The following is a 23,577-nucleotide window of genomic DNA, read 5'->3' as shown; positions in this document are numbered from 1 at the left end:
TCAAGGTAGATTTAAGTTAGGTAAGTGATTGGTAATGGAAATAGTTATAGTTGTATCAGTTCGGTTTTTTTTTTTCCTTCAATGATAAAAGGCCATGACCAAGATAATTATAGAAAGAAAAGTTTATGTAGGCTTACAGTTCCAGAGGGGAGTCTGTAATGGCAAGATGGCAATAGCAACAGGCAGCCAACACAGGAAGCTGACTGATAATGTTGTCAGGTAGGAAACCAAGAGAGAGCAAGCTGGAAATGGGTGGAGGTGTTATGGCCTCTCAAAGCCTGCCTTCAGTGACTGCTTCCTCCAACAAAGCTCCACCCCCTGCAAATGCCATAACTTCCCCCAAACAGTACCACCAACTATGTATTAATTCTTCCAGTATCTTAGCTTCTGGGAGACATTTCTCATTCAAATCCCTACAGCACTGCACTGGCAGATTGTTAGGAAGTGCACAGATATGCTAAAATGAAATGTTGTAGGAAACATCTCAAATATCAACAGTTGAGAACTTCAGGTGGTAGGTACAGATTTCTTACTTTGCTGGTTAGAATTTAAAATTTTTTCTACAGTAACTGTTACTTAGGAGAGAAGACAAAAATATTTTTTCAGATCATACTCTTTGGGATGAGGATAACTAAGACAGTTTTCATAAGATGAAATTTAAGGTGTAAAGGTTGGAGAGTTAGAAAATAGCACAGAGTTTATTTTATTTTAAATACTGATTTAATTTGGTGTCATGCACAGTATGGAGGTGAACACTAGGCTGTGATTGGTATTTAACATTCTGGGTGTTTATTAGTGTGTGGGTATGTACATACCTACAATGTATACAGGATTATTTTACATATTTAGGATTTTATGAATTTACTTTTAAAGTGAAAAACACACCGTTCTATTTTTTTCTTGTATAATGCTTTTTAGATTCATCCATGCTGAAAACAGTAGACTTTAGTTAATTTTTTTGTTCAATTTTTGAGATTAAAGTCTTATTCTGTAGCCTAGGCTGGTCGAAACTTAATGTGTTGCTGAGGCTGGTCCTAAATTTGGGATCCTCCTCCTTGGCTCTCAAGAGCATTGGGGATACACTCGGGAGGCAGAGCCAGGCAGATCTCTGTGAGTTTGAGCCCAGTCTGGGCTACCAAGTGAGTTCTAGGAAAAGGCGCAAAGCTACACAGGGAAACCCTGTCTCCGAAAAAACAAAAACAAACAAACAAAAAAACAAAACAAAACAAAAAAGGAGCATAGGGATCACAGGTGTGCATCCTCATGCTCAATGTAAGATCTACTTAATTTAGCTGTGTGTCAGATAGTTCTCTGTTCTGTGTCACTGCTCTGTAACTTCATGTTCTGTTGTAGGAATGTGAACTGCTTCTCCTTATAACAAAGTCACCATAACTTGTGTAGTAGTGATGTACATTTAGATTGTTTCCATTTTATAGTATTATAAACTATGCTGCTTTCGCCATTAATGTTGCTGAATGTATGTATAGGGATATCTGCAAGTTAAATTTGTTAGAGTCTTTCTTTGTCCTACCAGCTAGCACCCAAATAACCATACGGAGACTTCTTATTAATTATGAAAACTCAGTCGATAGCTTAGGCTTGTTTCTAACTAGCTTTTATAACTTAACCCATATTTTTATTAATCTATGTTCTATCACACTACTTTCACCTCTATCCCAGTTTGTGTGTCCAACTCATTCCATATCTGGCTGGATTCTCTTTGTCTCTGCCCTTTTTCCTTGTCCTCTCTGCCCCCAAATATCCTGTCTAGCTATTGGCCATTCAGCTTTTTATTAAACCAATCCAAGTGACAAATCTTCACAATGTACAAAAAGATTATTCCACAACAGAAATTCCTAAAAATAAATTTGCTGGATTATTTTGATAACTGATGCATAATTGTTGCAATTTACATGTTTACAGCAATGTACAGGAATACTTTAGTCGTTACCCAAATACCTCTTACCTCGGTGTGTCAAACACTATTTGCAGTTTTATAGTTCACTCTTCTAAGTTGGGTGAATGTGAGCAGGGGCTTCTCATTGCTCCTTGACTTTCTTGCCTCCTGACTTTACTTTTATTTTCCTAGTTGTGTGAAATGTGTTACTTCAACTTCTTAAGTGATCTTTATCTATTTTTTTATTTTCTTTTTATGATTTCCCATGTTAAATGCATCACCAAAGTGTTTAATTTTTGTTAAATACTGAAAAATAGGTGAAGATATGTATTAATGATAGAACACTGAGGCTTCACAGTGAGACCCTGCCTAGCTAGCCACTACTTTTTAGTTTTGTTTTTTATTTTATTTAGTATTGCCAGCAAACTTCCTGAGTGCTGGGAGCATTCACCACCACACGTGGCTTAAACCTGTGTCTGACTGTCTCTGTCTCCCTCAGTTGTGCAAACTAATTAGTTTAGCTACTAATATTCTTAAAGTGCTTCATTGTTACTCATATTTTTTTAGCTCCTTCATCGTACCAGATCATTTCTTAGGGTCAGCTAGAAATAGGTATTCCCAAGTTTCTGTAGGTAGATGGTGATTTTAACTCAAAATTCTGCTTCAAGTTCAAGTTAGAAATGGACGAGAATATTGCGTTAACTCTGTAAGGCGTGTCCCGACTGTAAGCAGAGGCGAGAGGACAGTGGTGGAAGCGGGACTTGAGAGTAGTCATGTCACTTAGGATGGCGAGGTAATGCTTACTCTGTTCTCTTCCTGCCTTGGCTTAGTCTGGGGAAATACAGAGAGACTTAGGTTGAAGTTACGAAGTTTGGCTGCGAGAGAATGCTCTAGCTCAACTAATAGACTGACTAGGGTTTTGTCTGTCCTTTTTGCTAATAGGCCTTCATCATTTGGATTAGTGCCTGGAGGAAATGTTGAGTGAATAAATGCAGCTGTGTGTAAATGAAGTGGACTGGGCCTGCCATTCACTGGGAGGTGTTTGAGAGTAAATTTTCTTGCTATGGCAACATACCTGACAAAGGCAACCTCAGGACAAGTTTAGTCTGGCTCACAGTCTGAGGGTAGGTCAGTCTATCTAGAAAGAGAAAGAGGAGTTATGTGGCATGTCTGAGGCACAGGGCACACTGTATCTGCAGTCCGGAAGCAGACAGGTGGATGCTAGGCCTCAGCTCACCTTCTCTTTGTCTTCAGTGCATGTAATGGTGCCACCCACAGTTAGCGTGGGTCCCTCCACCCTGGGTAACCTGATCTGGAGACTCCTTCACAGATGTACCAGAGGTTTGTCTCTTTTGTGATTCTAGATGCTGTCACCTTGACAGCATTCAGGATCACCACAGTTTCCTCTGAAAAACAGAAATCTGAATCTGAAATCCCTAGTTCTAACTCTGTAAACATAGTGCCTCCAGACTTCCTTTTTAAAATAACTGCTGTAGCTTGTGTGTGTGTGTGTGTGTGTGTGTGTGTGTGTGTGTGTGTGTGTAAGTATGTGTAAGTGTATAAATGCACTCAGCACAGTATGCCACCTGGGAAGGTAATTTATGTTTTTTTAAACTAATTTTAATTTATTATTTATTTACTTATTTTACATGTATGAGTGTTTTGCCTTCATGTATGTGTTTGTATCACGTGTATGCTTGATGCCCACAGAACAAACAGAACATTGGATCTTCTGGAACTAGAATTACAGATAGTTGTGAGCTACCATGTGGGTTCTAGGAACCAAAGCCAGGTCCTCTGTAAGAGCAACAAGTGCTCTTAACTGCTGAGTGGTACCCCAGCCCCTAGTTTATTGTTTTAATTCAGTATTAAAACTGTTGCTTGAATCTTAGATGGTCTTTTAACAAAAAAACCCAGAGCCAGATATTGGGGTGAAAGCTGAAAGATCAGAGAAGCAGAACAGCCAGTTCTTACCTCTACAAAATCCTCAGCCTAAAGAGAGTGAGTTCCTGTTTCCTCACAATTTACATACCTTTCTCTGCCCAGACATCACTTCCTGGGATGTGTGTGCTTCTGGGTGCTGGGATTAAAGGCATGTACCACCACTGCCTGGCTCTGTTTCTAGTGTGGCCTAGAACTCACAGAAATCCAGACAGATCTCTGCCTCCCGAGTGATAGGATTAAGGGTGTGTGCCACCACTGTCTGACTTCTATGTTTCTATGTCTAATCTAGTGGCTGGTTCTGTCCTCCGATGCCCAGGCAAGTTTATTAGGGTACACAGTATATCACTACATAAAACTATTCATTTTATAGTCATTTAGTATTAGTTTAATGAAAATATTTATGCAAATGCTTGTGTAGTGGTAATTGCTCTGTCATGGGCATTTGTTTATTGAGAACATAGTAGTTAAACAAGTGTTCTACAGTAGCTTGTAGTTTTTCAGGGTCTCTCTTTCCTGTTCTCCCAGTCTAAGGGTAGTAAAACAAATACTCCCTGCCAAAAGCTGTAGAAGCCACTTTTTAGCTTTGCAAATGATTTGTCCTTCTGTTTTCTTGCACTGTTGAAAATAGACTCCAGGAAAAACAATGATCTTACCTTAAATCTCCATCCTGACAAGTTATCCTTCTATGTCCTTTAGGCTCTTCTTTGTAGGCACTCCTAACTTTCGTCATTTATGTTCTCTTTATTCCAGCATCTTGCTGCTAAGTGTGCCCACCAGTGTCCTTCCCAGCACCATGTGTGTGTGTGTGTGTGTGCGCGCGCGCGTGTGTGTCCGCGCTGTTGTTGCTGTTCCTTGTGCTCTTCTTTCTCTACCCTATCAGTTTAAATGTTGATATCTGTTTGTGTCTCCCTGTCCAAATTATTCTTTTTCTCTTGACTCTGGCTAGTTGAGCTATAATTACTTCTTCTATAATTAATTTACTTTTGTCTGTGTTGCCTTTCATAGACATGAATTGCATGTGGTGAGGAGCTTAGGAATTTATGAGTAAGAATTGTAAAGATTGTGTTTTAGAAATGTTAAGTGATAAATCTAGTAACCCAGACTTTTTTCTTTTTCTTTTTCTCCCCTCCTCTCCTCCTCTTCCCCTTCCCTACCCCATTCCCTTCTCCTTCCCCTCTTTCCCTCCTTCTCCCCCTTCCATTTTCCCCTTCCCTTCTTCCTTCTTTTGTGTTTTTGTTTTTGTTTTTTGTTTTCTGTTAGTTGATTGGTTGTTTGGGTTTGCTGTTTTTTTGTTTTTGTTTTTTGTTTTTCGTTAGTTGATTGGTTGTTTGGATTTGCTGTTTTTTTGTTTTTGTTTTTTTCTAGACAGGGTTTCTGTGTGTAGCCCTGGCTGTCTTGGAACTCAGTCTATAGATCAGGCTGGCCTCAAACTTAGAGATCTACCTCCAGATTAAAGTCATGAGCCACCACTGTCTGGCAGATGTTTCTTTAAATTAGGTAAATCATGTTCAGGATTTTTAGAAAAGTTCTGTTTATCAAGAAGTAGAGGCTAATGTTGTAGGATAGTGGGGGTGGGGGGTACATGCCTACCCTGAAGTTCTGGTTTCAATACCTGTCCCTACAAAAAATAAGTCAGGAAATGCTCTGACTGCTCTGCGTGTCTCAGGCCTTCGTCCATGCTGGCCACCTTGTTGTCCCTGGAGTACTTTGACAAGCTGTTTTCACTTACTCTTTATTCAGGTGTGCTCTTCCCTTAGAGAGCACACCTCATTTTTCTTCTAGTAATTCTGTTTTCTTGGAATCTGTTTGAATAGAGGGCTGCTCAAGTGTGTGCTCTAAATTTATCTGTCCATCTTAATGCTTGTCTATGCAGCGATCTTCAATGTGGCTCTGTAATCACTGTGCGTTGCTGCAACTATCTTTTTTTTTAAAGATTGGTTTATTATGGATACAGTGTTTTGCCTGCAGGCCAGAAAAGAACACCAGATCTCATGATAGATGTTTGTGAGCCACCATGTGGTTGCTGAGAATTGAACTCAGGACCTCTGGAAGAGCAGCCAGTGCTCTTAATCTCTGAGCCATCTCTCCAGCCCATGCTGCAACTATCTTAAATGTGGTTCTATAATCACTGCATTTGTTGCAGCCATCTTAAATGTGGTTCTGTAATTAGTTTTCATTTGTTGCAGCTGTATTAATGAGGCTCTGTAATCATTGTGCATTTATTGCAGCTTTCTTAAATGTAGTTCTGAAATCACTGCACTTGTGCAGCTTTCTTGAATGTGATCCTGTAATCACTGTGCATATGCTGCAGCCATCATCTTAAAATGGTCTTTTTCCTCTCTAAATGTAGAAAGAAGGAAAGAAAGAGCGGGCTGTGGTGGACAAAGTGTTTTTATCAAGGCTCTCACAGATCCTGAAAATCATGGTCCCTAGAACATTTTGTAAAGAGGTAAGTCTTATGATATTATAATACTGTATGTTCAACTTTCCATATTCATAACTATTCAGAACAATAAGTCATAGCAATTCAGGTAAGATGTTTTCTGTGTAGGTAAAGAAGACTATCAGTCTCTAAATTAGCACCTGTATTGCTGATGTAACCATTGCCTGCTCATCACTTTTAACACCCGGTTTTACCTAGTAGAAGCTTATGATAATTTTGTATTATCCCGATCTCTCGGAGCAGCACCTTCATGCTCCATGTGGTTTTAATCTTTTTACCTGCCCTTAGTCTCCATCCTCTCCTGTTTCTCTTGCTCTGTTTAATGTATTTTTCCTGCCACAGCTACTTCTGCTTTTCTAGACTTCCCATCTTCTCACTTCTATAAAGTTGTACAACTCCATTTGACTAAGTTTGTTGCTTTTTATGTATAACTCTTGCCTTAAACACTCAAGTTGAAAGCCCTAAGAAACCCTGACAGCTGGGTGGTGGTGGCGCACGCCTGTAATCCCAGCACTTGGGAGGCAGAGGCAGGTGGATCTCTGTGAGTTCAAGGCCAGCCTGGGCTACCAAGTGAGTTCCAGGAAAGGCGCAAAGCTACACAGAGAAACCCTGTTTCGGAAAACCAAAAAAAGAAAAGAAACCCTGACGGTATTAAAAGACCTTTTTAATCTAACAAGTTGAACCTCATTTGTTTAGCTTGTGCAAATTTTAAGCTTCAGTGCTTATTGTTTAACTAACACAGTAACCATTACCAGTGTTCTTTATTAAAGTAGTATATTAAAAATAAATAAGAAAATCACAAATTACCAAGCCAGATAGTCTTAAGTTACATGTCTAGTTTCCACCATTGACTTTTTGTGTGGTATAATTTTAAGTTCCTTCTAAACTTTATTTGAAATTTATTATAGATAAAATACATGTATAATGTAAATAAATATTGTAAGTGTAAAACTTGGAAATTTGAAACCAAAAACTTCACCAAGTTATTGTTTCTTTTAGCATTCTGAAATGCATTTAGTTTACTCTACATGGTTTATTTTAGACAGGCTACTTGATACTTATTGCTGTTATGCTGGTATCTCGAACATACTGTGATGTTTGGATGATTCAAAATGGGACGCTCATTGAAAGGTACTTGTTCATTCATGTTTTTCTTGTGTGTGTGAGATAGTAGTTTGCCTTGTATTTAAGCGTTGCCTTTGTAAGCAAAAAAACATAAGGTAAAATATACTGAAGTCTAGTTATGTGCTGTTCCTTTACATAAACAGTTTCTGGGGTATTTCCTGTGTGTTTGCTGGTGGCACTGTGGTACCTGATGGTAGGATGTGTACCAGTGAACAGGAGAAATTCTCGTGTGTCAGGGAGAACAGACAAGGAGCCCAGAATTACAGTGCAGTCTAACAGGTGCGATATTCAAGCTTAGAAGAGCAGGCAAGTGTTGAGTGTCTAAAAGTAATAAGATGATTTAGACGGAAGTATCAAATTGGTGAATCATATGGAGTGTGCCTTTTTCCTTTTAATATGAAGAAAATCTTAAGCTTTTCTGTTTCTAAACTTCATTTTTTCTGACATAACTTAATCACTGTAATTGAAAATTTTGAATTTAATACTGAAAAGGGCAGTTGGGGTCTCTAGAGTTGTAGCACTTGTTTGTCTGTTAAAGAATTTACTAGCATAATAGGAATGACAAAGTGAAAATTTTTATTGGAATTCTTTTTTGTAGTATGCAGTGTTTATCAGATATGTATTAAAATATATATCTAAGGTACCTTTTTGGATAATATGCCCAAACTTTCATAATCTTTTAAAATAATGTTTTTCATTTATATCCTTGATCTGTAGGAAGTATACTCTATGCCCATGTTTTCTGACTCACTTATGAAGGAAAGTGAAGAATTGTGATTGCCTAGGATAAAAGCCCTTTGTAAACATGTATAGGTAAATTCCAAACACGACAGTGATCTCCCTGAATGTATGTGCATTCTTTTTGTGGGCTGTGTGGATTTAGAGTTTTGTGTTTGGAAGGAGAGAAGTCTCTGGCTTGTCTCTATGGTGTCATTCTCTGGTGTTTGGTTGTCAGGAATTACTGGTTACTGTGTATTGCTGGGAGCTAAGCTGAAGGCTGTGCTTTGGTAGCTGCTCTTCTGAAAGCATGCTGTTTGGCCTGCCAGTTTTTAATTACAGGTTTTTGTTTGCCCACTGTTCTGACTCAGCACAAGGTTTTTCACAGTACTGTAAAATCTCCACAGCATGTTTAATGTAATATTGCCCAGCACACCAGGCAATCTAATTTTACATCCCTGTTTTCACCCCCAGCCCATGCCTCTGTAGTTTCCTGTGTGCCTAAATCTTTTCTTGTTATTTTCCCTGTTAACGTCCTCGTCTTGGTAGACACAATCTTTTTCTGAGAAAGGGCCAAGGAGAGTAAAAGTTTGAGACCTTGTGGTTCTGAAAATGTCTTCTGTGCTCACACTCATCGATGATTGAGCTGTCATCTTTGAGAGTGTCCCTCTGTGGCTTGTAGTTCTCATCTCGGCTGCAGGATGTAGACTCTTCAGTATCTTAAGAATTGCTGATGCCTAAATCTCACTCAGGAGTTCCGGTTTAATTAGCTGTCGCTGTTTGAGACATCCGGGTGATTCTAATTTGCAGGAAGGATTGAAAACTACCTATCATGTCTTTAATTCTGTTAGCTAGAAAGTTTCTCCACACTTAGAACTTTATTTCCAAGAACCATTTATTGTAGAGATCCTCATTTTTATAGTAGTCATACTTTCACTTAAGGAACTTTTTCATTTCTGAAGCTATTACCTTAATTTCTTCTTAGTTGTTCTGTCATTTAGTTGCCAGTATTATTTCTGTGTCATTAGTGGTCTTTGCTTATGTTAGAGGACGTTCTCAAGCAGCTTTTGACTCATGGCTGTGAATTCACAGTTAAGAGTGAAGGCCTTAAAAACCAGTTAAGGCTTGTTGATCACCTGATTTCCATTGAAGGGCGTCTGTAGGAGTCTTAAGTGTGTGCGTGTGCAATAATATTTTTTGGTCATGCTCTATATTTATATAAGCCATAAGCCCAAGTAATTTGAGGCCTTCATATGATAGATACACAAAAGGCATTTCTAACCTTTCATATTTTTCTCTGATAACTTCATCTATATTTTGAGAGTCTCTCCAATTATTACCATTTTCACAAATGATATTGTATTTGTGGTAAAAGTGTACAATTTATGCCCACTACAAATATTATATTAAGTATCTGGATAGAATCACGTAAAGAATGATACAGAATTGAATATTTATCTCTTAAAGAATAAAATGGAAAATTATCTTTTAAAGTTTTTTTCTTTTCAGATATTATAAATTTATGTTTCTGTAGTTCAAAACAGTAATTTTTATGTACTAGACATTTCTATTTTTGTTGAATTGATTTTCTTACATACTTAGTGACATGGAAAATGCGTTGCTGAGAGTAGGTAGTGTGTAATGTAATTGATGATGACGGACATGAGCCGATTTAAAATTCTGTTAGTCAGCCTATTCGGTATCAAGTTTTACGTTTTAATTGTGAAACTAAAAAATTCTTTTCTACAAGTTTTCTTGAGGTTTTATTTTATTTAAAACAATTCTTCAGGAGTTGAGTGTGGTAGCACACACCTGTGATCCCAGCTTTAAGGAGACGAGGCAGGAGGACTGCAGATTTGGGGCCAGCCTGCATTCTATACAAGACCCTGTCTCAAATAAACGAACATTTAATAATTGTTCCTTGAGAGTGGGCTTTGAGGTTCCAGGTGCCTCCATTGTTCTAGTTAGCGCTGTGCTTGCACGCTCTCTCTGGTCATGGCATCCCTTCACAGGAGAGTGACCAAGACAGCTTTCTCTGCAGTATACTTCTCGAGCATCAGGAATGTATGGGACTTTGGCACTTGGTAAATACAAATACTTACTGGTTGTGTAGTTTAAAGTAGTTTTAATATTGCAGGACAATTTCATTTGAAAAATTAACATTTTCTATATCAATATTAAAGTTACATTGTGAATGAATTTGTCTTTTTCTTTTTGGCTCTTCTAAGTGGGTTTAGAGTTTCCAGGAGCTTTGTTAGTGTTATTAGCTAAATTTTATTTTCTTTCATATTTAAGATTTATTTGTGAGTAATGGCCAAAAAGTGTGTAGAATGGGTAAATTGTAATAGGCCAGACATTGTAAGGTAGAAATTAGTGATGCCACAGTGTGGAAGAGGACCCTTCTTAACTGTGGCTGCTTTATCCAACCATCAAGATGTATATTATTTTCATCTACTTTGTTGTAAGCATGATTTTTAAAATACAAAACAATCTTTCATAAATGTCTTTATGTCTTTGGGAGTAATAGTGACTAGATTACTCATTGCTAATTACTTTTCTTTTGCAGTGGAATAATAAGCAGAAATGTGGCTTTATTCAAGGAACCATTTTTTAAATTTATAGCAGCTACTCCATTGGTAAACAGTGCACAATGATGGATGGCATGTGCCAGATGTTATAGGTAGTTTCAAGTGCTTCACAGCTTGGGCAGTGGAAAGCATTCTGGTTTCCTGTAGTTGGAATCCATTTTAACCGACACGTAGAAGCTTTTGTGCTGTCCTGATTGCTTCATGTTTCAGGTAGAAGCATTGCTGTGAACAGTATGTCGGCACTGTTCCATGTTTTCCTTCTAGTGCAGCTTTTGAAAAGACCTCTATTCCTTTTTCTCCAAGAATTATAGAAAAATTGCCATTTCTTCAAAGTTTTGTCAAGAAATAGAGCATGCTGTAAAGCCCCTTTAGATTTTTACATATTTAAAATCTTTGAAAGGATGTTTGATAGCTTTGTTTAATCCAGGTTTCCTCAAATTTATTTACCTACTCCTTCATGAAAAAAAATTTATTTCTTTATCATATACCAGTCAGGTATTTGGAAGATCTAGGCAAATTGTTTGCCACCATGTTTCTCAAAAAAAAAAAAAAAAAAAAAAAACGAGAGAAAAAATTTTATATGATCACATTAGGGAATATATATTAATAAGAATTCTCTGAGAAGAAAGTTCTGTGACCACATGATTTATCTCTTTAATATATACATATGCATAGTATACTACTGTCATAATGGTTTTCAAACTCTTGTTAGGATTTATTTTTATTTTATGTATATGAGTTTTACCTGCATGAATGTGTGTGCACCATATGCATGGCTAGTGCCTTCAAAGGCTAGAAGAGAGTTCCAGACAATCATGAGCTGCTGTGTGGGTGCTGGGAACCAAACCCATGTCCTCAACAAGAAGAGCAGTGCCCTTTCCTGCTGAGGCATCTCTCCAGCCCTGGCTTCCAAACTCTTAAATAAAGTAGTAGAACCCTTATTTTAGATTCTTAATATGTGTTTTAAAAGCAGATAAATACATAAAGAGGACCACAAGCAGATCAAAGAGGAGCTGATTTTGTTGAATGTGTCGACTGATTCTGATGCTTCTCTCATGTGTCAGCCAGAACCTATACGTGAAGTCTCATTACTCACCTTGAGAAAAAAAAAGGGTCTCAGTATGTAGTCCTGGCTGGCCCGAATCTCCTTATGGAGACCAGGTTGACCTCAAACTCACAGAGTTCTGCTGCTTCTGACTGTTGGTATTAAAGTGTGCACCACCACACTCAGTCTCCCTTTCCCTTGTCAGGCTGTCTTAGGTTACTTATACTCCACTGGTGGAAGCAGTGAGTAGTTGCAACAAGAACTTTAAGACCCACAAAGCCTGCACTTCTTACCTCTGCTCTTTCAAGCTGCCTGAGATAGCCCCTCTTAGTCTTTCTACTGTCATTAGTTCATTCCAGTGAGAATCAAGGATACCAAAATATTTAAAACAAGCAAATACTACTTTGGTTTATCTATAATATCCCAGAATTCAGGGTGCTGTAACCCAGAACCTTGCAGGTGCTAACTAAGCATAGGTTCTACAGGTCTTCCCTTGAATACCGGTGGCCCTTGGTTACCATTTTTACTTCATTTTATCATCTACAGAGTCAAGTTCAAGCAAGCTGTTAAAAGGTTGCAGAACTTGCAAACGTGTTTCTAAGATTTCTTTTCTTTTCTTATTACTTAATGATTCAGTAGAAATTCCCAAGAAGGATTTTAGAGTTCTAGGCTTTCTAGTGTTATATTGGGCTCCTTTTGCAACTAATGCATTGCATGTGGTGGTTTGCAGTGGCATCATTGGCCGTAGCAGTAAGGACTTCAAGAGATACTTGTTCAACTTCATTGCTGCCATGCCTCTTGTAAGTGCACCCCTTTTGAACTCTTATTTGGGAGAACTTTACACCTATTAAATCTTGAGTTTGTACTTACTAACTTTAAAGAGTTGTGGTATTAAATTCTAATTTTGTGTTAAAATTTGTAGTTTATGGATTAATATTTCAGTGTAAACCTACTCTTAACTGAAAACTAAAAAAATTTGTTTGATTTGTTCTTACTTATGTTAGTGTGTGTGTGATATAACACGCGCACACACACGTTTTTCTTTCTCTTGTTTCTGTTATCGTTTCTCTCCCTTCCCCCCTCCCCCCGTCCCCCTCCCCCCCTCTGCTTTTCTCTCCTTCCCCCCTCCCTTCTTTCTCTCTCTTTTCTTTTCAAGGCTCTCCTGACCAGGTCGTCTTAAGTGTTTACCACATTCTCTTAAGTGGCAACCGCACCCCTCTCCCACTTGGGATAACCGAAACATTTCCAGGTTGTGAAATTGGGATAAGATGGGCAAACTGCCCAGGAACTATTGATTAAAACATAAACAGTTGCAACTTGAACCACCGTTAAACTGGAGTCTATATCTGAATTTACTTAGAAATTAGTTTAGCCTAAAACCAAATGATTTTCTTGCCTTGGTTTTAATTTTTATTTTCTTGGTCATATAAGACTTTTAATGTCCAGATTTAGGAGGAGAAGTTTGCTTGTGAAATCTAATTAATGTCTAGTTTAATACTTGAGGATGGACATATATAATTTTTAGATTTTTTTTTAATTAAAAAATTAAGATAGCTAACAAGTATCAAAGGTTGGAAGCACTATGTGGGAGCATTTTTAATAAATGAGTTTAAGCAGAACTGGAAGGATTGCTTAATGGTGGGATAGATTAGGAAAGTAGCTCTAGAATAATCTGGAAAGTAGCATATAAAACTCACACTTTGAAAACAAAAACCTGCTGTCCAGGTTGTAGTATTGGTAGTGGAGCAGAGTGTAGAAATACAAGTTTCTGAACTTGCAAAGTCTCTATCAGGTAGAAATCAGAAAGGTTCGCATTTTTGATTACCCAGAAAGGATCTCATAATAATATATTAAAGCCGGGCGGTGGTGGCGCACGCCTGTAATCCCAGCACTCGGGAGGCAGAGCCAGTCGCATCTCTGTGAGTTCGAGGCCAGCCTGGGCTACCAAGTGAATTCCAAGAAAGGCGCAAAGCTACACAGAGAAACCCTGTCTCGAAAAACCAGAATATATATTAAAATTAAGCTCCAACTAAGAATCCAAATAGGGTAATTAAGTGCATGTGGCTTAGCTTATTATTTTTGCATTTTATAAAAACCTAAACAAAACAGAACTGAAGTACAGTATGGCCTGTGAGTTGTGAAAATCAGAGCTTGTAGATACAGAAACTGATAGAGAAGTAAATTGCAATTTAGTAAGTAGAAGTTGAAGCAAAACAAATAATGCTTGCTTGTTTGTTTTAGATCTCTCTGGTGAATAACTTCTTGAAGTATGGTTTAAACGAGCTCAAACTGTGCTTCCGAGTGAGGCTCACTAGGTACCTCTATGAGGAGTACCTCCAGTAAGTGAAGCCCTGTTTCCAAATAGTTCAGTTGTGTATGATACCAGGTGTTTTCTTGTCTACTGGATTGTTTTTGAAGACATGTCTCTTAGACAAGGGGCACATGGGGAGGAGTGACCTGTCAGTGACAGGGCTCTAGCCTTAGCTCTCCCAATAGCCATCAGATCACCCTTCTCTGGGCTTGCTTCCCTATGGCTGACTAAGTTAGGACAGTTCTTAGGGTGTCTAGACTGGTCTGTTTGTGTTTATGCGGTGGGTAGTATATGAATGCATGGCTTCTGTAATTGCTTGTTTTGAAATCACTTTTTAATTGCTATTTCAGAGCTTTCACCTATTATAAAATGGGCAACCTGGATAACAGAATAGCAAATCCAGACCAGCTGCTCACACAAGATGTAGAAAAATTTTGTAACAGTGTAGTTGATCTGTATTCAAATCTTAGTAAGGTAAGTTTACCTACTTAAAAAATTTTGTTAAATTTGTTGAATTTGGAATCTGAGCAAATTTATATAGAATTGATTGGGTGAAAGGGAATAGTGTATAAACAATTCTTTTAAAAGAAAATTAGGATAATTATAAATTATATATTTTAAAAATCTTATTTCTTAGCAAGCGCAAAGCCCTAGGTTTGATCTCCAGCTCAAAAAAAAAAAAAACAAAAAAACAAAACTTATTTCTGTGAAGTATTTGACTTAGATTTGAAAGTAGTGTCTTACAAAAGTTTTATAAGAATTTTGTGGACTGATTTCAGCCATCAGGTCTCTTGCCTGTTTACCTCTAGCACTTGATACAGGTTGACTTTTCAGTTTATATTTCAAAGTACACATCCATAAAATGAGACAAGACTTCCTGTTTTTCTTCAGTGTCGTCCTATGTGAAGAAAGTAACGTGTGTGTGTGTGTGTGTGTGTGTGTGTGTGTGTGTGTGTGTTGAATGTGTTCATGTGTCAGGTGCCATGCCATGCATGTGGAGGGTCAGAGGACAACTTTGGGTGTCAGTTTTTGCCTCCCACACGTATTGGAGATAGTATCTCTCTTGTGTTCATATTGTATTGAAGCTGGCTAGCCCACAGGCTTCTGGTGATTCTTCTGTCTCAATTTCTCATCTCCAGAGGGGACATGCTGGGATTACAGATGCTTGTGCTGCAGTGTTGTGGAGATCAGAACTTAGATGGTCAGGTTCATGGCAAATTTATCCACCAACTCATTTTCCTAGCACCTCTCTCTTCAGTATATAAATAGATCTATGGAGCTAATTTTGTAGAGAAACTGTTACATATTCTTTCCTCTTGGGACTTGAGTAAATCTGTAGCTTATAAAATGTCATACCCGCAATAGAGAAGTGTTCTGAAATTAATTATAGTGTTTCTATGCATGATAGTGCAATCTCTGTTTTAAACATGATTTAATTTCTGACTTAAATTATGAATATCATTTTTGGCTAGTAACCTGTACATACATTTGAATTGAAATTTTAAAATATTTTAAGCTCTTTAAATGGGCAAGACAGAGAAAGTGAAAGGTACATTTTTGTATGAGCCAATTCACAAAGCAAGCCGTTTGTGTTAGTACTCAAGTATTAGACTTCAAATAAATGAACACAATACGGGTTTCTTGAAAAGAGTTAAAATAGATGCTTCTGTCAGAACCTTGGTTGAATCTGTTCTCAGCGAGTAGCAGTACTTTAATATGTAGAAACTTGAGTATTGTATCATCAGATAAGCTCCATAGACTCACTTGATTATTTCATTTATGTAATTGTTATAATAAAGTAATAGACTCAAACAGTATTACAGAAGAAAGACCCTCTCATTTTACAGATGAAGTTGTATCAAAACTAGAAAATTGCCTAGCAGATTTGGAATTATAACTTAAGTAATTTTTTTTGGGGGGGTGTAGCTGAGGACCAAACCCACGGCCTTGAAGGCAAGCACTCTACCACTGAGCTAAATCCCCAACCCCTTAAGTAATTTTTTAAATGTTACTGTGTTACTAATGGGTAATTATCCTAATAGAGCTATCTTAATGATGAAGAGAAGTATTTTTCCCACTTGATAGTTAGTAGTCATTGTTTGAGATACCTCCATTTTAAGAGCTCTAATTCTGTATATTCTAATGTTTATTTTACAGCCATTTTTAGACATAGTTTTGTATATTTTCAAGTTAACAAGTGCAATTGGAGCTCAGGTGAGTCCACTTTCATTCTTTCATTTGTATTTGTATAGATGCGCACACCACACACATACACACACACACACACACACACACACACACACACACGTATGTCACAGGAGAACTTATAGGAGTTTTATATTCTCCTTCCACCATGTAGGGTCCCAGGGATTGAGCTTAGCCTTGGCAAAAAATGTCTTTACCCACTGAGCCATCTTGCTACCGGTGTCAGGGTCCTGTGCTGTTGTTCCCTTTGTGGGAGGGAGCCAAGTAGGTACAGAGTCAATGACACAGACTCTGGGAGAATGTCAAAACAACAAGCTCAGTTTATTCAGGAAGAGGCAAGCCTTATGTACCCTCCACCCCACTCTGAGTGAAGGTCTGATGAATATGCATCTGCTGTTGTGACATGGCTGCCTCTCATTGGTCCAGATCATGTCTCAGCTGCTGTTGCTAAGGCTCTTAGGCAGACCCAGGTTGGCTGTCAGAAAGTATCTTTTTTACTGGTTTGGGCTGGCTGGTCCTCAAGCCTGTTAGTGATGAGTCATCTCACAGCTACCCCTGTTCTACATTTTAAAATCTGTAATACTATATTGTGATCATTATGAAGGTCTAAGAAAAAAAAAAATTAAGCTTGGGAACATCTTCACATTATACCTAATATGACCTGGTTGTAAAATAATACTATACTGGAGGCTTTAAAAGTATTGTAATTTGGCTTTTTAATATTTATTAAATTAGTTACTTAAATTTTTTTCACAATAATAGCTAGAAGTATTTAAGCACATACTACGTACATTGAACACGCATGTACTTATTGTTTCAAAGTCACATCTAAAGAGACTTGGCAGCAAATAATTTTAATAAAAACTTAGAATAAAATCATCAATATATTCAGAAAAAATACTCATTTCAGAAGTGTTTTTAATATAAATATTGACTAGTCCATGAGCCTTATCCTCTTGTCTCTGACATTTATGGTGACAAGAATCTTTCTTTCTTATTGATATCTAACTTGAATAGTTACTTTATAGTTGTTACATATTTATAGCAAATCACATAACAGTGTGTTGGTTTTAAGTACCTATGTATATGTATCTTTACATTCATTTTGTGGTTGATTGATAATTTGCCTGGTTATTTTTATTGCTTCCCTGTTTGAATTCCCTGTTTTTCTCTTCACTACCCTATGATCCAGGTTTAATCATTCTCTAGCTGACTGTACCATAAGAGTGAATAAACCTAATTTTTCTAGTTTCTATACTGTAATTTATATTTCTTGTACATATTAATATGTACAATTCTGCATCAGCATTTTAAAAATACAGTTATCACCTTTGCTCATGTGCTGTTTTTATTGAAGTGTTTTGAATCATTCAGGTACAATTTTGAAAAATCTTGGTACATATGTTCATATACATTGTACTAGCCATAAAAGGTGAGTCAGTTCCTGCCGAAGTTTAAACATTACAATGTTTTTAAAAAAGTAGTTATTCAGGCAATTATAATGAAGTGAGAATGTCCACTAATGGAAGTTTCAGGGAAGTATTTAGTGCCTGGAAGAATTGGAGCTGATGTTTGACTGTTTTGAAGAGATACTTAGATATCTATTAGTTATGTTAAACTTATGTAAAAACAGCCCCTCTGAATGGCATGTCCAGGAAAACAGTTTTGTTTGGGATAAATTTGATTTGAATATGAGAGATGTGTAGAAATTAAGGGTAGTTGGGGAACTGGTTGCATCTTCTAAGATTGTCGGTGTACAGTGAGGTCATTTACAGAGTTGTAAAGTATAGAAGACAAAAGCTTAGTGTGCAAGCAGGGAAAGGCTGATAGCTGGTTTAACGAAGTATCCTTAAGGCACCTATACATTGTTCGGGTGAGGATGTATGGCACATACTTGGCAATAATACCATGTACTCTAAAAATGATAGGCCTAGAAGTATAAATTTAGGATGAGACAAGAGTTAGGAAGGAACCGAGGGGAATATTAACATTCAAATAGAATGTAAAACAGAGCTCCGAGAATGTGTGGACTGGAGAGAACGTTGAGATGGTCCCAGTGGAAGAGTGTTAGGTACTGAGAAGAGATGTTCTGGGAGCGGTTTTAGGGGAACAGTTGCTGGGGAGGGGAGCTACAGGAGTTGTGGTGGGTGTAACAGAAAGGTGGAGACAGGTGTTCTGTTTCCCAGAAAGGAAGGAAAATAAGCAAAGGCTGAGCTCTTCTCAGTCTGTTACTTACAGACCTACACGTGCTTTTATTGCCATGTCCTTGAGCTCCGTGTATCATTCTCTCTCGTTATCCATAGGGCCCAGCAAGCATGATGGCCTACTTGCTTGTTTCTGGGCTATTCCTCACTCGACTTAGAAGACCCATTGGCAAGATGACAATAACAGAGCAGAAGTATGAAGGAGAATATAGATATGTTAATTCTCGACTTATCACAAATAGGTAAGGAGAAACGTTCTAGAACTATAGAGAAAATTTCTTTTTGTGGAAATTGATGTCAGTTATATTAAAAGTCTAGCAATATAGTTACTAAAATAGTGTGGTGTTTACTTATTTTGCAAATAAGCTTTATGAAGAATATTAGTTTTATAAAGTAGAAATCCTTCATGTTTCAAGCCCTCTTTCTGTTAGCCATGTAGTTTCCTTCATTTACCTCTTCATATCTTTTGTTAACCAATTTTCTGTGAGTTTCGTCTTAAAGTTGAGTCCTGATATAATTCAAATTTGTTTGTATTTATTCAAAGAAACTTTTGCCTTAACTTATCCATAGACATTTTAAAGTTGTGACTGTTTTGCAGTGCTCAGTGATTCTGTTTTCCAGATAGTTTTTTTTTTTTTTGGTGGGGAGAAGGGGAGCCTCAGGATCTCTTGAATTCAGGCAGGTACTCTTCCATTGAAGTGATGCCCTTAGACCTCTGGACAGTTTTGAAATCTTAAATTTGATGAAAAAAATGTAGGTATTGAAGCCATCTATAATAGTTTCAAAATGTACCCTTTCTACTTATCAATTCTTTCTATATTACATGATTTTAGCAAGTTATTCATAGCTTTACTTTCTCCTAGATAAATAATGGAGTTGTTATGAGGATTAACTCTACATATATGCGTTTGGCTCAGGTTTTGATCAGGAGCTAGGATGCGCTGTAAATTTTCTTGTGTCTATCTGCTAACTTTAAGTCAATTTTGAGGGTCCTAGTATCTATGTAATACTGTGTAGGCTACTCTATAGGAAGTTACAGAATTCCCTAGGAGATTTCTCTCTTAATAGTTTCCTCTTCCAGCTAGGTGGTAGTGGCACACGCCTTTAATCCCAGCACTCAGGAGGTAGAGGCAGGTGGATCTCTGAGTTCGAGACCAGCCTGTTCTACAGAGCAAGTTCCAGGACAGCCATAGCTGTTACACAAAGAAATCCTGTCTTGAAAACAAACAAACAAACAAAAAATAGTGTCCTCTTCTCTTGCTTCCTTGTTAAAATCATATTAATTTTATATGTGGAGTTTCATGCTCTAGGAGAGCAGGGGAATAATAGGTATAACTAGTGAAAAGCTGTTTATGGGATGCTTTAGCTAGAAAACAAACGTGCTCCCATAGTAGAGACATTGCTTGTGTCACATAAGAATCCTTAGGACAGAGCAGTCAAGGGCACAGTAGGATTGGAATTGTGGCTCTTGCTGGTTATCCTCTTGGCTCTGTCCTGCCTTATATACCACCCTGTCTCAGTTAGGGTTTCTATTGCTGTGAAGAGACACCATAACCATGGCAGCTCTTATAAAGAAAACATTTAATTGGGGTGGGCTTGCAGTTCATTATCATCATGGCAGAAAGCATGGTGGCATGCAGACAGACATGGTGCTGGAGAAATATATGAGAATTCTCCATTTGGATCTGTGGGCAGCAGGAATTAGCTGATTGAGTCAGTAGGCCTAGTTTGAGCTTCTGAGACCTCAAAGCCCACCCCCTAGTGATGCACTTTCTCTGACAAAGCCACACCTACTCCAATAAGGCCAGATCTCATAATTGTGCTATTCCCTATGGACCTGTAGGGGCCATTTTCATTCAAACGACCTCATATCCCTATCCAGTGTCACTTTGATTATAGATTGTATTCACAGATGCATAATAGTACCTATGTGGAGGTCTCAGTTCTTTCCTGCCACCTTGAGTTCAGAGATGGCATTCAAATTGTCAACCTGCATACAAGTGCTGCCTAGCCATCTCACTGGTCCCCACACATATTCTCAAGGTATCTGAGCTGTGGTATTTGGGCTTCCATGTAGATATTTACTTTCTGGTGCTGTAAGAAGTACTTTGTGGGGGCTGGAGAGGTGGCTCTGGTTAAGAGCACTTGTTACTTTTGCAGAGAACCTGGCTTTGATTCCCAGCACCCACATGGTGGCTCAACCATCTGTAACTTCGGAAGTCCTTTACTTGGCAGTTTACATCGTATTTACAGAGTAGAATATAAGCTTTAGTTTAGACAAGAGTGATAATTTCAGCTGTTGAACTCTGCTGGTTATGTGACTTTAAAGAACGTAAAGCTACATTTAGTCTTTCTTCACCTGTAAGGTACTGGCTTCTAAAGAATGTATCTAATTATCCTGAGCCTTTTTTCATCTGTATGGAACTGGTTTTCCCTGCTGAAGATCTTTTGGCCCTTGTGGACCCATTCACCCTCTCAGGACATTGTTGAGGAATAACAAGAGCTCCTTAGTGCACCTAGCCCTGAGGACGCTGCAGCACTGTCGGGACTTCAGGCTTTTCAGTGCTCAAAGGCTCTGGGTCAGAACAGCACTACTTGTATTTTTTTTTGTTATTTTTCTCCTCTCTCTGGGTTAGGTCTGCAATTTAACATGTGGTCTATAATGTCCATCCCAGACTAATCTTTCTTTATATCAAAGCGTCTTCCTCTTCTGCCTCAGTTACAGTTTGTGAGCATTTGCTCACTTCATCTTTAACACCAGGTTACATACAGGTAGCTTATAGTCCAGTCTGTGATCCAGTCAGGTGTGTGCCCATGTACTCCTAAAGCTTTGCTAGAAACTGGATCTCAGTTCCAGTCCCTGGCTTGGCTTATGCCAAATATTCTCTTAGTGACAGATATTGCTCTTTATTATCATTTGTTTTACTATTATTGAGGAGGCAGCTTGCTGCTTAGTGCTCTTAGAGGTCAGAGGGTAGCTTTGTGGAGCTTGTTCTCTCCTTCTACCTTCCTGTAGGTGTCGGGATTGAACTCAGGTTGGCCGGCTTGCACAGCACTCATTTTACCCCTGAGCCATCGCACTGGACCAAGATGTCCATACAAATATAAATGTTCACTCATTGAACACCGCATTTCAGTTACATTTCAGGGTGAGATACCATTGCCATTAATTGCTGAATTATTTTCTTTAATAGTGAAGAAATTGCCTTTTACAATGGGAATAAACGAGAAAAGCAGACAATCCACTCAGTCTTCCGAAAACTGGTAAGATAAAGACTTGAGGGTAACCAGGTGGTGGTGGTGGTGCACACCTTTAATCCAGCATTGGGAGGCAGAGGCAGGCAAATCTCTGAGTTTGAGGCCAGCCTGGTCTACAGAGTGAGTTCCAGGACAGCCAGGGCTACACAGAGAAACTATCTTTAAAAACCAAACAAAACAAAACACTTGAGGGTCACATGTTTTGTGTGTGTGTGTGTACACTTACATAGGTATGAATACATAGTTAAAGATGTATTTTAAATAACAAGTCTTTATACTGTGTTTTAAACTAGAAATGAGTTTAAAACTATTGCATTAACATTAAATTCTCCATTTATTAAATGGGATGATTTACTAAAATATTAATCTTGTGCATTTTTGCAGTAGTTGCTAAAGAATTGGATGGTTAAGTTAATAGCTCCCACAGATTAGTGGAGAATATTTTATAGAGCAGGAATCAGCTAAAAAGGACAAGATAGTTATATATATATATATTATATTTCCTGCCCACATAGTCTCTGTTGGAACTAATAATAAGTGTGAGTGGGTGTGCCTATGCTAATAAAACTTGATTGATAATGCAAGTGACCTTTGATTTGGAATATAGGGATTTTTTTAAAAACAGTTTTTGTTTATTTGGTGCTTGGAAATTTTGAATTCAAATAGTTTTACTCATTCAGCAGATACTGAGTATCAGCTAGGATGCTTGGTAGGTGCCATCATTAGGTGCTAATTATAATTAGGTGGTGAGCATGGTAGATGAAATCCTGTCTCTAGGGAGCTAAAATTTTAATGGAAATTGTGATATTAAGTACATATTTTATAAATACTAAAGCATTGTCTTAGGCTATTTCAAAAATTGTATTTTTGCTATTTAATGTAACTTGAGTTTTTAGAGTGCTCACTGATTAGAGCATCTAAAGCTCCTTTCCTTAAGACTGGTGTTCACTGACCAGCTTTTCACATTGCTCTCTCAGCCTGGGGGTTTTCAGCCCAAATACTAACAGCTTATTACAGCTTTACCTTCTCTGATAAGCCTATTTGAAATGAATTCTCATTCTTCTTTGCTTTAGTGACTGATGAGTTTGTATGTCTCTAGCAGTATTGTAAACAGCATTATACTATTATGTGTAATATGTTGTTGTTAAGTAATGGTTGCTGGGGTGTGTGTTTGGAATCTGCTTTTTTCTTGGTGTTGTGCTCATTGTGTGGTGTCTAATAGAGTGATAAATCATAGCTTACTCAGTACCTGTTTGTAAATTAACTGTGCTTTATCCTTAGGGAAAACTAGTTCTTTTATTTGTAAAGAAAAAAATACATTTTTTTTCTTTCAGGTGGAACACCTACATAATTTCATTTTCTTCCGGTTTTCTATGGGTTTCATTGATAGCATCATTGCCAAATGTAAGTATGTTTTAAAAGAGATGGTGCAGCATGATTTGGGGGCAAGTGAAGTAATGGGACTTAGCTGAACTGTCTGGTTCCAGATGTTGCCACTGTGGTCGGGTACCTGGTTGTCAGTCGTCCTTTCCTGGATCTCTCCCATCCTCGGCACCTTCATAGCACACATTCAGAGCTCCTGGAGGTGAGATAGTAACACTGATGAGGACAAATTCACATTAAGGCTTTGATTTTGTTTTAGAAATGTGATCCAAATCTAATGCTCGTTTCTCTTTAAGGATTACTACCAAAGTGGAAGAATGCTTTTAAGAATGTCTCAAGCTCTAGGCCGTATAGTTTTGGCTGGGCGTGAAATGACTAGACTGGCTGGGTAAGATCTGTAATAATAAGTAATGCATTGAATCAATTGTAAATGTATATTGTTCTTATAGTGGTGCCC

General features: G+C 37.9%; 1 protein-coding gene across 3 annotated transcripts in view; it reads left to right on the top strand.

Moving 5' to 3' along the window:
- The window catches only part of Abcd3 (ATP binding cassette subfamily D member 3), a 61,340-nt gene that overhangs the window by 20,080 nt on the left and 17,683 nt on the right, over positions 1–23,577 (top strand). For all 3 annotated transcript variants that reach the window (XM_036190535.1, XM_036190536.1, XM_036190537.1), the window contains exons 3-13: positions 6,192–6,290; positions 7,327–7,415; positions 12,490–12,559; positions 14,001–14,098; positions 14,421–14,544; positions 16,228–16,284; positions 18,579–18,721; positions 21,674–21,743; positions 23,072–23,141; positions 23,225–23,322; positions 23,417–23,508. In XM_036190535.1, coding sequence (XP_036046428.1) covers positions 6,192–6,290; positions 7,327–7,415; positions 12,490–12,559; positions 14,001–14,098; positions 14,421–14,544; positions 16,228–16,284; positions 18,579–18,721; positions 21,674–21,743; positions 23,072–23,141; positions 23,225–23,322; positions 23,417–23,508 — 1,010 coding nt within the window. The remainder of the gene's footprint in view (positions 1–6,191; positions 6,291–7,326; positions 7,416–12,489; positions 12,560–14,000; positions 14,099–14,420; positions 14,545–16,227; positions 16,285–18,578; positions 18,722–21,673; positions 21,744–23,071; positions 23,142–23,224; positions 23,323–23,416; positions 23,509–23,577) is intronic.

Source organism: Onychomys torridus, chromosome 6 (genome assembly GCF_903995425.1).
Source record: "Onychomys torridus chromosome 6, mOncTor1.1, whole genome shotgun sequence".
Lineage (NCBI taxonomy): Eukaryota > Metazoa > Chordata > Mammalia > Rodentia > Cricetidae > Onychomys > Onychomys torridus.
Note: the sequence above shows the minus strand (reverse complement) of the source record. Positions and strands in the feature narration are given on the sequence as shown.